This window comes from Schistocerca nitens, chromosome 9 (genome assembly GCF_023898315.1).
Source record: "Schistocerca nitens isolate TAMUIC-IGC-003100 chromosome 9, iqSchNite1.1, whole genome shotgun sequence".
In the NCBI taxonomy this organism is placed as follows: Eukaryota; Metazoa; Arthropoda; class Insecta; order Orthoptera; family Acrididae; genus Schistocerca; species Schistocerca nitens.
The window spans coordinates 79,984,670-79,998,478 of record NC_064622.1 but is presented as its reverse complement, the minus strand read 5'-3'; the positions used below and the strand labels follow the sequence as shown (position 1 = coordinate 79,998,478).

General features: G+C 41.3%; 1 protein-coding gene across 4 annotated transcripts in view; it reads left to right on the top strand.

The window, feature by feature from the left end:
- The window catches only part of LOC126203308 (serine protease inhibitor I/II-like), a 213,944-nt gene that overhangs the window by 68,579 nt on the left and 131,556 nt on the right, over window positions 1–13,809 (top strand). Inside the window, exons 2-5 of one of the 4 annotated variants that reach the window (XM_049937574.1) lie at window positions 3,126–3,192; window positions 5,754–5,855; window positions 8,251–8,400; window positions 12,296–12,415. In XM_049937574.1, coding sequence (XP_049793531.1) covers window positions 3,126–3,192; window positions 5,754–5,855; window positions 8,251–8,400; window positions 12,296–12,411 — 435 coding nt within the window. In that variant the 3' untranslated portion in view covers window positions 12,412–12,415. Of the gene's footprint in view, window positions 1–3,038; window positions 3,193–5,753; window positions 5,856–8,250; window positions 8,401–12,295; window positions 12,416–13,809 lie in introns of those variants that run through there. The other 3 variants (XM_049937573.1, XM_049937572.1, XM_049937575.1) reach the window with 3 other exon arrangements.

Sequence of the window (13,809 nt, the reverse complement as noted above, 5' to 3'; positions counted from 1 at the left end):
GAGTCCAACTGCTGCACTACGTCGGGCACAAGGAGACTCGACACGACTTTGAGGAGGTACCCCATAGTGTATAGATTTATGGAAATGAACTGTCATGCTATGTATTTCTTGCTAATTACTCACGTTAATGTAGAGCTGTGGTACAAGGAAGGTGCATTCCATGCACTGTTCTTGACTGATGGCTACTGTGAACAAATAATGCGTGACTGTTATCTACTACTTCATTTTATTTCTGGTTTCACGTCACTTCAGTTTGGAGTCAGAGCAGCTTCTTCTCACCACGGTCGATCGTCGTTGTTTGTTCACTAGACTCGAGCAAAGAGTTTTGAAATACCACTACCCCTTTCGCTTTGTCATGTTTTGTTTGAGCATTTGGCCCACTTTATTCTGCATTGTGAACCCTAAGTGACACACGAGGCCGTGCTGAAAGTTATTCCTCCGCGATTTTTTTGCCAAAGTTCTTAATTCTTTTTATATACAACTTACGTTATTGACATTCTACATCGTCATTCTTCATTACTACATATGTGCAGCCCTCTGCCAGTAGATGACATGGAATTGCATGGTGTAAGATGGCGGTGTGTAACGCAACGGATTCGGTGCCTGAGAAAAGGCGTACTGTAATCAAGTTTCGAATTTGCTTTAATCAAGTTTCGAATTCAAAGAGGTGGCCCACGCATGAACCATCCTCTCCTTCAGTATGATAATGCCAGCCCACACACGAGCACTGTGACAACTGCAACAATCCGATGCCTTGGGTTCGATGTCATCGGTCATCCTCCGTTTCGACTTGTCCCATTCCTTCACTTCTTTCAAAAAGTTAAAGAATATCTTCGAGGTCTTCATTTTGATAGCGATGAAGTGCTGTAAATAGAGGTGATATTGTCGCTCCGTTAACTAATTCACACATTCTACAGTGACAGTATCAACAAACTTTTCTTTCGTTGGAAGAAATGAGTTCGTCGCCAGGGTGACCATGATAAAAAAAAATATGTATACATGAAGCATAAAGATGTAGAATGTTAATAATGTTCGTTCTATTTAAAAATCTTTAAGTTTTCACATAAAAAGTTAGGTGGAAATCCTTTTTTTCAGAACTCCCCCGTATGTATTTACAGAATTCTGTTAGTGTACACTATTTGAGTCACTGAAGCAAATATTTTACGAACAAGCTGAATCTCTTGGGAGAATGTTATCAGCAATTACGCTGTCTCTGTTTACATAGTTCTAATTGTTTACTATTTTATATCAATTTTGTTTTTTAGTGATTATTTCTACAGGAGGCTTGTATTGCTGAGTTTAATAGATGTCAGCCATTTGGCATGAAAATCATGCTTCTTGTCTTCATTCGGAAGATTGATGAGTTGCACCTTCCCACGTTGGGCTATCCTATGCAGGCATCTTCGTCTCCGCGTTAGTTACTGTAACACACCTGCTCTCTATAGTCAATCTTTGGGCTTTCTCTACCTACGTATTCTCCCACGCCCCTGCATTACCAAATTAACTGCCGTTTCATTTCTCAGGATGTGTTCTGTCGAAGGATGTGCTCTTTTAGTGCCGTAATTTTCTTTTCTCCTCAGTTCGGTTCAGTACTTCTTCTTTGGTTATCCGTTCCACCTGTCTAATCTTCTGCACTCCTCTGTAGCACCGCGCTTCAAAAGACTGTATTCTCTTCTCGTCTGCACTGTATATCCTCCGTGTTTACAAAGCTGTCCAGCAAATACTTTGCCACCGTTTTATATTATATTACATGTTAAAATATTTCTCATTTCATAGAAACACTTCTCTTTCTGTTGTCAAACTGTATTTTATATCCGCTTTAATTCAGCCATCATTAATTATATTGCTCATCAAATAGCAAAACTCAGCAACTACCTTCAACGACTCATATCACAGTTTTTTAATCTAATTGTCTTAACATAACCTGCCTTAATTCAACTTTACCCTTTTACCAGTATTTAATTTTTATTGTCATTCATCTCATATACTCTTTTCATGACACTGTCCATTCTGTTTAAATTATCTAAGTACATTTGCGGTAGAAAAATCATAACGATATCCATCATCCATCTTCAGTGATAAGACCCGGTACAGCTGCAAAATTTTCTGTTTGCTAAAAGGAAATGTCCTTTTCATTTAGGAAATAGCAAATTCTTCGACAATAGCAAATCTTATTACTCAGGATGAAAATCAACAGCTGTGTACGTTATAATGACATCAGCAAGCTTTAAAATTTTTATTTCTTCACCCTGAATTGTAATTCACTTACTGGTTGCTAAATGCTCAGATCAATAACGTTGGGGATAGGCTACAATCGTGTCTTACTCCCGTCTCAACTAACGTTTACCTTCCATGTCTTCCGACTCTTACAACTGTTGTCTGGCTTCTGTACAACTTGTGCAGAATTTTCCCCTCGCCATTTTTTCCACCGATACCACCAACATTTCAAAAGTGTGTATTCCATGCAACATTGTTACCAGTATATTTAGATTCATGTATCAGGTATGGACACAAATTTCTCCCAGTATATATTAACTTTATGTTAGCTGGTTGTTCCACAGATACGTAAGTCAGATGTCTACTGGATACATTTTTCCAAGAATAATATTGTTATTTTATTTACGGACACCGGTAAAAGGTCTATTTTCTAACTGAAGGCTTTTGACATGCAGTGTATGTCGGAGTTTTAGATCATCGTCTCTTAAACAAAATTCATGGATCTAATAATTTCACTGAAAAAACGCGGAACAAATAGCATTAATCGGAAAAGGGGCTCTGTCGAATAGTCCACTAACCTTCTATTTACTGTTTTGAAACATGAAAAGTTTCTGACGTCAAACTCAAGGGGGGAATCACCACTCGTGACCTGTATCACAGTAAGTACAGATAACATGAAGGAATACAGTGCTCGGTGATCATTCTGCGAAACTGCACAGCGCAACAGGTCGCTGGAATTCCAAGAAATGAAACCCTGCTGGCTCGCGAAAAATAAACGTAGGAGTTCGGTGGTGGGGACGAGGGAGTGGACTGGAGTGGTATATAAACATGCGTGGGACGCCCGGTCGGCAGTCATATTCGCACAGCATTAGCGGCAGCAGATAGAAGCAGCACCAGCAGATATGAAGGTCACACTAGCGATAGCCGCGGCGGCCTTGTTCGTCTCCATGGCAACCACAGTGGACGCTGCATCGGGTGAGTCTCACTGTGATTGTTGCGTTTCGGAGGCGCCAGCATAATTAATCATTCAGTATTTCCATTCTGGTGCAAGTTAAGCAGTGCTGCTCCTGCTGTTTCCACAGAGAAACAGATGCGAACCACGCCCGCCACTGTATAGTAGTATCTCTCCATGTGAGGTGGGCAATGACTGAAGCAGTAGAACCTGTGCGTATCCTGGTTAAAATCACCCTTCGCCTCTCAAAAAATCATTTTATGAGGGCTCCAGATGGGGTCCTAAAATAACGCCTCGTCATCATCGCATTACAGCAACGCCTTGGTAATGTAGCAATCCACCTCTCACTCGCAAATTTAAATATTTGTTTGTAGCCGTTTAAGTTCATTCCACTCATAACAGTTCAGGGTATGGATGTTCGAACAACAAGAAGCCACAAATATGGTTTAAAAAGTTATTTTAAATCAGGCGATTACCGGTTTGGATTTATTGCAAATCCACGTTCACATGTCCCTTCTAGATTTTTCTTTCCTGCTGGGTCCTTGTTTTGTACTCGTTACTAGTCCGAAGACTGTTGCAAAAAAAAGATCGTTTATGATTCGGTAACTTAAGAGAAATTTTTTTCAAGTTCCGCAGAAACACGTAGTAAAACATGAAATGTGCCGCTAACGTTTGTGCTGTATATTTCTGTGCCACGAATCGTTTTGTGTTCGAGTTATGCATTTTAAAGCTAAGTTTGTCAGCGCGTTCACATTCTCATTGACGTTCATCAATATTATTTACACTATTTTTAGCTTTAATCCATCTAATGTTTCCATTTTTGTTGCATCCGTTTACTGTTACGTTCGAATTGTCATCGCAATTGTATATGTTGATTCAAACGACATGTCCCATGGGACAAATAGAGAGAACCAGAATCCCACCGACAAACTTTCAGAGATGATAGTACGGACAAAAACAAGAGAAAATGGTTAATAAACGTAAACTGTAGAATTCATACCTTAGGAGCTATGAGCACTTATTCATCTTCGATACTGCGAAACCTCTTCTAGCGCAGGCTCTTTGCTTTCCATAATTTGAGAGGCGGCAGTAGAAACCAAAACAAGAAAAATGTGTCCAGTAAACAAGGGCTCTAAAGGGCATACCTTACTAACTGTGAGTGCTTATTCAGTAGGTAAGAGACGCATCACAGAAACGAAGATGAAGAGGTGTTCGTACCTCCAAGTACAAGTGGAATCCGCGTATACGCTTCTACTTTTTATAGTATGATCCAGGATATAAGATTATGTAGGAAACGCAAATAAGACATCTTTAATTGAAATTACGGATTCGAAAATACACGTCCCAAAATCTTGCTTAACGTAACGATAACGGTGACCTGCTTTTTAGCATACATTTTGAAAACCACCGCTAGAGGATACTACTCACACTAGATCGTTATGAAACACTATAGGACAGTCTCCGCTGAAGATTCGCGACTGCATGTGATTTAAATGTCATCAGTTTAGAATGCCGTGAAATCTTTACTCTTATAGGAAATATTTTGCGTTTTTATTCATTCTTCGTGCTATTTTTCGAGATTTCTTAACAGAAGTAATAGTTGTTCTTAAATAATCTGGAATTTCCGCAATAACGTTTGGATTCTAACTCATTGTGTAACACTACAAAAACGACGATTACTTTCTCCATAATATGTGCGAGAAATAAACGATTCTTAAAATGTTTTCCCAAAAATGAAATCGTCAGACAAACAGCCGCGCTGAAAAATCTGCAGTTGAGATACCAGAAATATTCAAGTATATACACTTCAATATTTCTGTTATCTCAACGCTTTCTGGTATTTCAGCGCTCATTTAACTTTAGGACGCTGTATCTCAGAACTTGTACCACTATTGAAATAACTCTTCATTTATTCAGTACTGTAAACTGTAAACACATTTTAAGTAGAATTATTCTAGCGAAATCATGCCTAAGAACAGGTCTGTCACTGTGGCTACGCTAATTTTTGTACGTTATTGGGTTATGTAGGAGGCTCTGTAGAGTGACTTGTTAAATCGTCAACCAAGCCCCCGCGAACATCATTTAATTGCAGATGACAAACTACCAATATCTGATAATGTACAGAGCGTCCTGTATAGCCCAGTAATGTAGAAAGATTAACGCAATGTTGTAAAAACTGCTTTAGGCCTAATTTCGTAGGAATAATTGTCACTTAATTCGTGTTAACGCATTACAGAACTGAACAAAAAGCACCGATTCACGGGAAATTGTTTCAATTTATATAAAAACCAGTCATTTTTATAACACGTGGACTTGATATTCAGTAACAAACGAAGCATGTTTTTCAGTTGAGAATTATTTTTAGGGTGGTGCTCAGCAAGTTTCTTTGTCTGAATAGTTGCATGCTGAATGCATATGCATGACCGAAAACGTCACGTTGCTCCATAAAAGGTAAGTAAGGAAACATAATGTAATGACGTTCCTGGCAAAACGGCAGAACGCTTCGTGACAGCTACAAAGATGAATATTAAACCCTGTCTGAGACAGTAAACACATTTTCATTTGCTGCTTGGTTTTTTTCTAGGGTGTACTCCAGGAGCCAAGAAGAAGGAAGACTGCAACACTTGCACGTGCACTGTAACAGGCGACTGGGCCTGCACGCGCAGGGGATGTATTACGAAGAGAGGTAAGCGGCTGTCTGCTTCATTTGAGAGTTTCCTCTGTAGTTTAACGAAATACTGGTGTCGAGCAATAATTGTGTTGACATTGTTCAATAATTTTTCGTCCTTTACAGTGTAGAATGCAAGGTGTAATAAAACATACAGTGTAGCATGCAACGTGTCGTGAAACGATACGGACAAACATCAAAGTGTTGCAAAGGGTCTCATGAGTGACAAATTCAATGCAGGAACCCCAACGTCTATTCAGGGCGTTGAACTAACAGGGGCTGATAAGAGACGTTATGGCAGCTAACGTCAGCTCGCTGGTGGGCCTTCTCCTGCATAGATAACCACTGGCCCCTACATTTACAACGCTCTGTAGTGTCATTGGATGACACTTCCACATACGGGATTTTATTAATAGTTTGTTTCAAATACAGGGTGAGCAAAAGGAAACCGACGCTGAAAATATTTCTAAGACTAACGCGCAACTGACGGTTCTTAATGAATAGGACTGCTCACCACAGAAAATTCTGGAAACGCGATTTAGGTGCGCCAGTTACGTACTGTCACATGTCTGTGAATGCGCATCTCCCACACGCTCTGTCGTGAGTATTTCACAGCGTCGTTAAGTCTGAGTGGGTGAGAGGAGCAGACATGCTTGGTGACCTTTTGAACGTAGTATCAAACGGTACTCGTGATAAAGTGATGTACGTTCATTGTCGAGTGTTATACGAAGCAGAATTTGTGTAAAACGTGTGTGGAACAGTTTAAGCAATGGTTGAAGAGAGCTGCTTTGCAAAACCTCCAGCATAGCCTGCAGTGCCCAAACTTAGTGGTAAAATGAAACAGGGTCTGTAGCGAAGTGCCAACCTCTCTTTGGCACCCGGTTCTTTGGACGGCGCCACACATTTTACGGTACCGATACTATTCCCACTTCTGAATTTCTTTTAACTGTACAAGTTATTCTCTGATCAGAATTTTCAAAATGACGAAAGTGCATAGACAACCCACAGACACAGGTTCCAATTTCACGCGGCCCACTTCTATAAGAGAGGAAGTTAATCCGCAAGCATTAAGAACCTCTCAGTCATGTATGGCTACTTCTACCGGGTGATCAAAAAGTCAGTACAAATTTGAAAACTTAATAAACCACGGAATAATGTAGATAGAGAGGTAAAAATTGACACACATGCTTGGAATGACATGGCGTTCTATTGGAACAAAAAGAAAATATTGCTAGACGCGTGAAAGATCTCTTGGCGCGTCGGTTGGTGATGATCGTATGCTCAGCCACCACTTTCGTCATGCTTGGCCTGCCAGGTCCCCAGACTTCACAGTCCGTGCAATTATTGGCTTTGGGGTTACCTGAAGTCGCAAGTGTATCGCGATCGACCGACATCTCTAGGGATTCTGAAAGACAACATCGGACGCCAATGCCTCACCATACCTCCGGACATGTTTTACAGTGCTGTTCACAACGTTATTCCTCGACTACAGCTATTGTTGAGGAATGATGGTGGACATATTGAGCATTTCCTATAACGAACAAAAATGGCTCTGAGCACTATGGGACTCAACTGCTGTGGTCATCAGTCCCCTAGAACTTAGAACTACTTAAACCTAACTAACCTAAGAACATCACACACATCCATGCCCGAGGCAGGATTCGAACCTGCGACCGTAGCAGTCGCACGGTTCCGGACTGCGCGCCTAGAACCGCGAGACCACCGCGGCCGGCTATAACGAACATCATATTTGCTTTGTCTTACTTTCTTATGCTATTCTGAACAGATGGGCACCATCTGTCGGACATTTTTTGAACTTTTGTATTTTTTTGGTTCTAATAAAACCCCATGTCATTCCAAACATGTGTGTCAATTTGTACCTATCTATCTACATTATTCCGTGATTTATTCAGTTTTCAAATTTATACTGACTTTTTGATCACCCGGTACTTAAGTACGCGCTAGCCCTCTTGGTGCACTGCAAAGGGTACTTTTACCACTGCTAGTCACTTCCATTCCTCTTCCATTCGCAAATAAAGTGAGGAAAAACTGGCACCTTATATACTTCACTAAATGTACGTTGGCGGCAGTGCAATCATTATCCAGTCAGCTGCAAATGCTGGTTCTCTAAATTTTCTGACTACTGTTCCGCTAAAAGAACGTAACTGGTGAATTTGATATCACAAAGAGTGTTGGATCTGTCGCAAAAAAATTTTCCTTGTACCTATATTATCATTCTGTTTGTCCAAGGTAAATTTTCTTTTTGTAGGTCTTTTGCACATAGTTTCAGAACAAAATGGAAAGAAATTCAGGTATATTGAAGAAGAAATAGGGAAAGAGTAAATATACAGCCACATTTGGTAGAGGCTTCCCGGTTCCCTGAATATGTGGTTAATGTATTGTCGCTTCACAGAGGCAGAGGAGTCGCCCATCGTGAAACGAGAAGCCCAGAAGTGTAAACCCAACTCGACCTTCAAGAAGGACTGCAACACGTGCACGTGCAACAGCAGTGGAACGTCCGCCATCTGCACCCAGCTGGGATGTCTCAGCCGCGGCCGTAGACGTGAGTCCATCTCTCTCTCTCTCATTTCTGTTCGTCTCACTGCGTATTTCTTTGAGTTACAAGTCCTTTCCGTGTATGGCCCTAATTGGCCGTGACACATCAAGCTAATATTGCTTTTGCTTATTCAGAATACTGACCTAAGTACCTGCATACGCAGCTCAAATGAAACTCATGAACGACGTGGCATGGTAACTGGTGGCTTGCGATTCTTCAGCTGTGTAGCTGAACAGAACAAATAAACTCTGTCTACCGTTGTCTTCTCTACAATCAGATTAAAGTGACCTCAACTGAAAATCATATTCCCCGGACCTTGGAGGTAGTGGATCTGTTCTCCTACAGCAGGGTCTCAATTACAGAGGTAAATAAATAAACTGCTTAATGGAAGGATTAGGCGTAGACTATAGACCAGTAACAGACGGGCAATATTGATTAAATTCCATATATTCACAATGGAGCACAAAAATGGGAAGTAATCTCATTACATAGAGTCGGATTTTGCCAGCACACAATATGAACCGTACAGCGCGCCGCGTGCTTGATAATTTGGAATCCAGAACGAAAGTAATGAGTCATGAGTAATTACAAATCGCGAGCACGCAGACAGGGGCAGTGAGACAAAGTTTACCTCCCTAGTGATTTTGATTGAGAGCGACTACTCCCTCGCAGTGTATTTGCAGTTTAACAATGGACGAATGTGCTATGAACATTTTATTCCGAATGTCCTGACAATAGGTGAACGAAATTGTATCGTGAAAAAGGCAGCAACCACAACACTGGTGGTAGTCACAAAGTGATGCCTACCAAGGACAGCAACGAACTGAGGCCAAGAGGTCGTTCTCAGCAGTAACCTTAAAAGCCGCACAGCCGTATGCTTCCTGCGATAGGAAATGTTCACTGTAGCCAACTTAACTGTGGGCGGAGATGAGTTTCGTCGCTTAGGCCTTCTGCCGGTGGGCAGTTGGTGCTCCTGAGGTGGTGCCAGCTCTCTGTGAACAAGGTTACGGTTAGTGTCCCTCTGCGCTGCTGTTCCCTTGGTTTGGTTTTGAAACAAACGGAGACTGGAACTTCTACAGATTTACGTGATCTTGAGTATTTTTGAATGAAATGAATGGTGACCAAGAAAATTTGCTATAAGTTTACAAGCTCCAGCAGAAGAGATTTTACAGGATAAGCGTAGTGTGAAGTGGAAACAGAAATTCCGATGGAAAGTGATTAATACACCGAACATATGTTGTTTGAAGTAGTTCTGGCAGTGGAAGCAAATGGACAAGAAAATGTAGATCACACCTGCAATGCTCTTTTGTGTGAATAGTAGCACACATGTCATTTCGTTTATTACATTGTAATGTGCAAACAAGCAGTAACAACTGAGGTAAAACGACTTAGAAGACACAAATCTCTGTTAGGTGTAAACACAATGGTGTTCACATACAAAACTGTTTTATTTACATAAAGAAGAGTGTATGTATGTTCCAGAACGCATCCCACACGGCGTGGATCGAATTCAACCAAATGTGAGACTGGAACGTAGGTTTCACAAGTATCAGCACCGTGTGGTTCATAAAATCCTAACTGTAACAGTAATCGAGATACAGTCAAATAAGTTTTTTTTTCATCCCATGAAGTGTAGGCTCCCTGTATGACAGGTATGTTATGTGGGATCAGAGAGCCAAATCAACTTGCTTTGCAGGGCAGCGTACATGTCAGGGATAAGAAAGAGTTTTCTGGGCCCCAACACATAGGCTGCCCTGTTGTGTTACAGTTGTATTGGCCTTCTTTATCGACCTGCGTTGCACAGCAGCCTGTACATCAGGGACAAATACCATTATTTTGATGCCCCTGATACGAGCCTGTCCTGTCTTAAAGGCATGTTGTGAGAGTAGCATTAGCTTGCTTTATTGAATTGTACTGTGGGTGCTGTACATGCCGATGAGCATGGCAGGGGTCAGGCTGAAATTGATAGAAGAGAGCGGCAGAGTGATGGGGAGTCGAAAATGGATAAAGAGAGGGAAAGAGGGGAAAATGCATGAGGCAGATTGTAGAGGGGTAGGGGGCAGATAGGAAAGATAGAGGAGAGGTGGAGGTGGTAAGAGAAATGGAGAGGAGGATGTGGTCCGAGGGAGGAGGAAGTTATGGTCTAAAAGAGGGGATGTAAGTTGTGGGCAAAGATAGGGAGAGGAGACGGATGAAGAGAGAGAGAGACAGAACGGGGAGGAGGAGACAGATAAAGGTGCATAGGTAAGGTGGACAGATAGAGGCAGAGGCCGAGGACACACATGTGAGTGAAACGAAGGGGAAAAACTAGTTCTGCCATGAAAAGCAAGGTGTTTCTTGCTTGTTCCAGCTGCTTAGCTGAGATAAACAGCCTGCAGCGTATGCTTCACTGGGTGTAAGGATGAATCCCGAATTTTCATCGTTTTCTCATTCTTGTGTAATAATAATAATAGAGTACCACGTCTCTCTGACTCCACACGCCAAGTGTTACAAAAAGACACTCAGGTTCAACAAACAGCACGCTAGCACAGGGCAACTGCAGTTTGTCACTCCAGAGAAGCGCTGAATGTATTTCTGCGCTGCCAGCCACTCAGCAACCAGTCACCAAGTTAGACGGCCTGCCGGCTCCGTTTCTTTTGAGTCACACCAAGTGCGGAAGGCCTAATAGTTAAACTAGAATCAGGTTTAGACGGGTGACCCGAACACGCCTCTACTTCACATGCCCCGTCAGCAGAAGTGTCCTAGCTCCAGGATATTGTACCGCTCCAACAATGAAAGTGGAGGACTACGTCGAGAATTCATAAAGATTCCTTTCTGTTTTCTCTGCCTCGTGATGACTGGGTGTTGTGTGATGTCCTTAGGTTAGTTAGGTTTAAGTAGTTCTAAGTTCTAGGGGACTGATGACCATACATGTTAAGTCCCATAGTGCTCAGAGCCATTTGAACCATTTTTTTTTATTCCTTTCTGTGGTGTAGACTTGCATTCTTGAATAGTTATTTCCAAAGAATCGTCTGGCCAAGTAGGTTTAAGTTTTCTGTGGGATATCTGCGTATCTTGAGGTGATATCTGGGGTGATTCCCTTTTAAAAATTCGCGGCCAATTCTAACTTCCCGTCATTGTCCATTCTGTTTTTCTGTCTGTTCTGTGCTTCCGTACGTGGTATCGATTCTGAAGTTTTTCCGCTTTTTCTAACATTCTGGAGCTTCTGCTCTCTCGTTTCTTTCCATGTTCCTGTTCATTTTTCCTATTTTGAGATCGTGCTTGTTCTGTCTATTCTGATCTTCTGTTCTTTCTGTCAATTCTCACCGTCTGCTGTTCTGTTCATGCTGTCTGTTCTGAGCTGATGTTCTTTCTGTACATCCTGAGCTTCTTTTATCTTCTGCCCATTCTCCGCTTCTGCGCCTTCAGTCGATTCTCACCTTCTGCTCTTTCTGTACGTTCTAATATTCTTCATTTGCTGTCCATTCTGAGCCATTTGCCTTCTGATCATTTTGCACTTCTGTTCAATCTCTGCATTCAGAGAATCTGTTCTTCCTGTACAGTCTTAGCTTCTTTTCCCTGTTTCCATTTTCCGCTTCTGTTCTGTCCATTCCCGTCCCATCCAATGTTCTATATACATTTTATTTTTCGTCTTTCTGACGTCTTATTATATGATATGTGACAGTTGAAGTATGACATGTTACAGTTGTAGCGGATGCCGCTACTCCTACAAAAGCGTTTCTACAACTGTTTCCTGCTTTATAATAAACACGCATGTAAATAAAAACTTCGTGAATTAATTGTGAAATGTGCTTCGGTTTTAAGTTCTTTTGTAAAGAAGATAACTTTTTTACTATGAGGAAAAGCTACTTTATTGCCCTCAGAGGCAGTTATTTGAATCTTCTTTGATATTGTGTTGCAGAGGTGAATTGCACTCCTGGAACGACCTTCAAGGATAAGTGTAACACCTGCCGCTGCAGTTCCAACGGTAGGAGCGCCGCCTGCACCTTGAAAGCGTGTCCCCCTGGCTCGTATTAACCAGGTACGCATCCACTCTGTTTGACGTTCGCCTTTGCGAATGTCAGATCTAAACAAGTTAGGATTTTAATGCTACAATTAAGGCTGTCATGCCCAATTTCACGTCAACATAGCTTCCGAACTGAAAGGTCGCGCTGGGTGTGTGAGACTTCTTTACCGACGTTTCACACCCACCTGTGGGAGGCTTCAGAGACCAGAATTAAACGAAGTGAAATACAAATGCTGAATTTGCATTAAGAGAATAGCGACTGACTTACTTTTAATTGACAATGATGTCCCTGGCCAAAGATAATCACACATTGTCACATGAAGTATGTTTGTGAGTCACATAAGACTCATAGAGCACTAGTGAACTCAGAGGACCTTGAGGTTTGCCAGTTTCTGTCTCTGAAGGTATCTCCCTCAGATGGAGACCAAACGTTAGTAAACATATTCATAAGTCGACTATGTCCTCTGAAACACGACGTTTTAACTGTTCTTTGTAATGTTGGCCTAGGCTGTTTACAGTGCTGCAAATTCTGTAGTCCCTATTTTAACGATAAAAAACTCTAAATAACTGTAGGCTTAGTGTTTGTGTGTGTGTGTGTGTGTGTGTGTGTGTGTGTGTGTGTGTGTGAAAGAGATAGAGAGAGAGACAGTGCGTGAGTGAGTGAGTGAGTGTGCGAGTGTCGGTATGAGTGAGTGTGTGAGTGTGTGTATGAATGAGTGTGGGGGTATGAGTGTGAAATGAGTGAGTAAGTATCTGTGTGAGTGTGGGTGTGAATGAGTGTGTGGGTGTGAGTGTGAAATGAGTGAGTAAGTATGTGTGTATGTGTGTGTGGGTGTGACTGAGTGAGTGGGTGTGTGTGTGACTGTGGATGTGAATGAGTACGTAAGGCCTTTCACCTTCATTTATTAATAAGATTTTATAGTGGCCTAAAATATAGAAATAATTACATACAGCACATTTCATTCTCATAGACTCTTATTGTACTGGTGTGTATATTTAAGGGGAATGGAGATGCCCCTTCCATACTGAGACAAACTGCAAAGGGCAAAGTATAAATTGCATTTTTTCAGTCTTAGAAGCATCTTTGTCTCAAAATCACTGCACTATTAGTAGTAACAGAGGAAAGATATATCTATCAGAGATTTTACTTACTTGTTCCTCATACTGATATTTTCTATTCCAGTGTAATAAATAACCCAACATTTTTTTTAAATATTAAAAAACTAATTTCCTGCTAAGACTCCATGGAAGATGAAACTAATGAGGTCTTGACTCAATAAACATCGTTATGGGTGTCACTAGTGTTAAAAAGGCACGAAATACTAGGTATTGAGAGAACGCCTTACTATTCTTACAACGATTCATTCTGTGCACTCCTCAATATTTATTATCTATTTATATGCATTTTT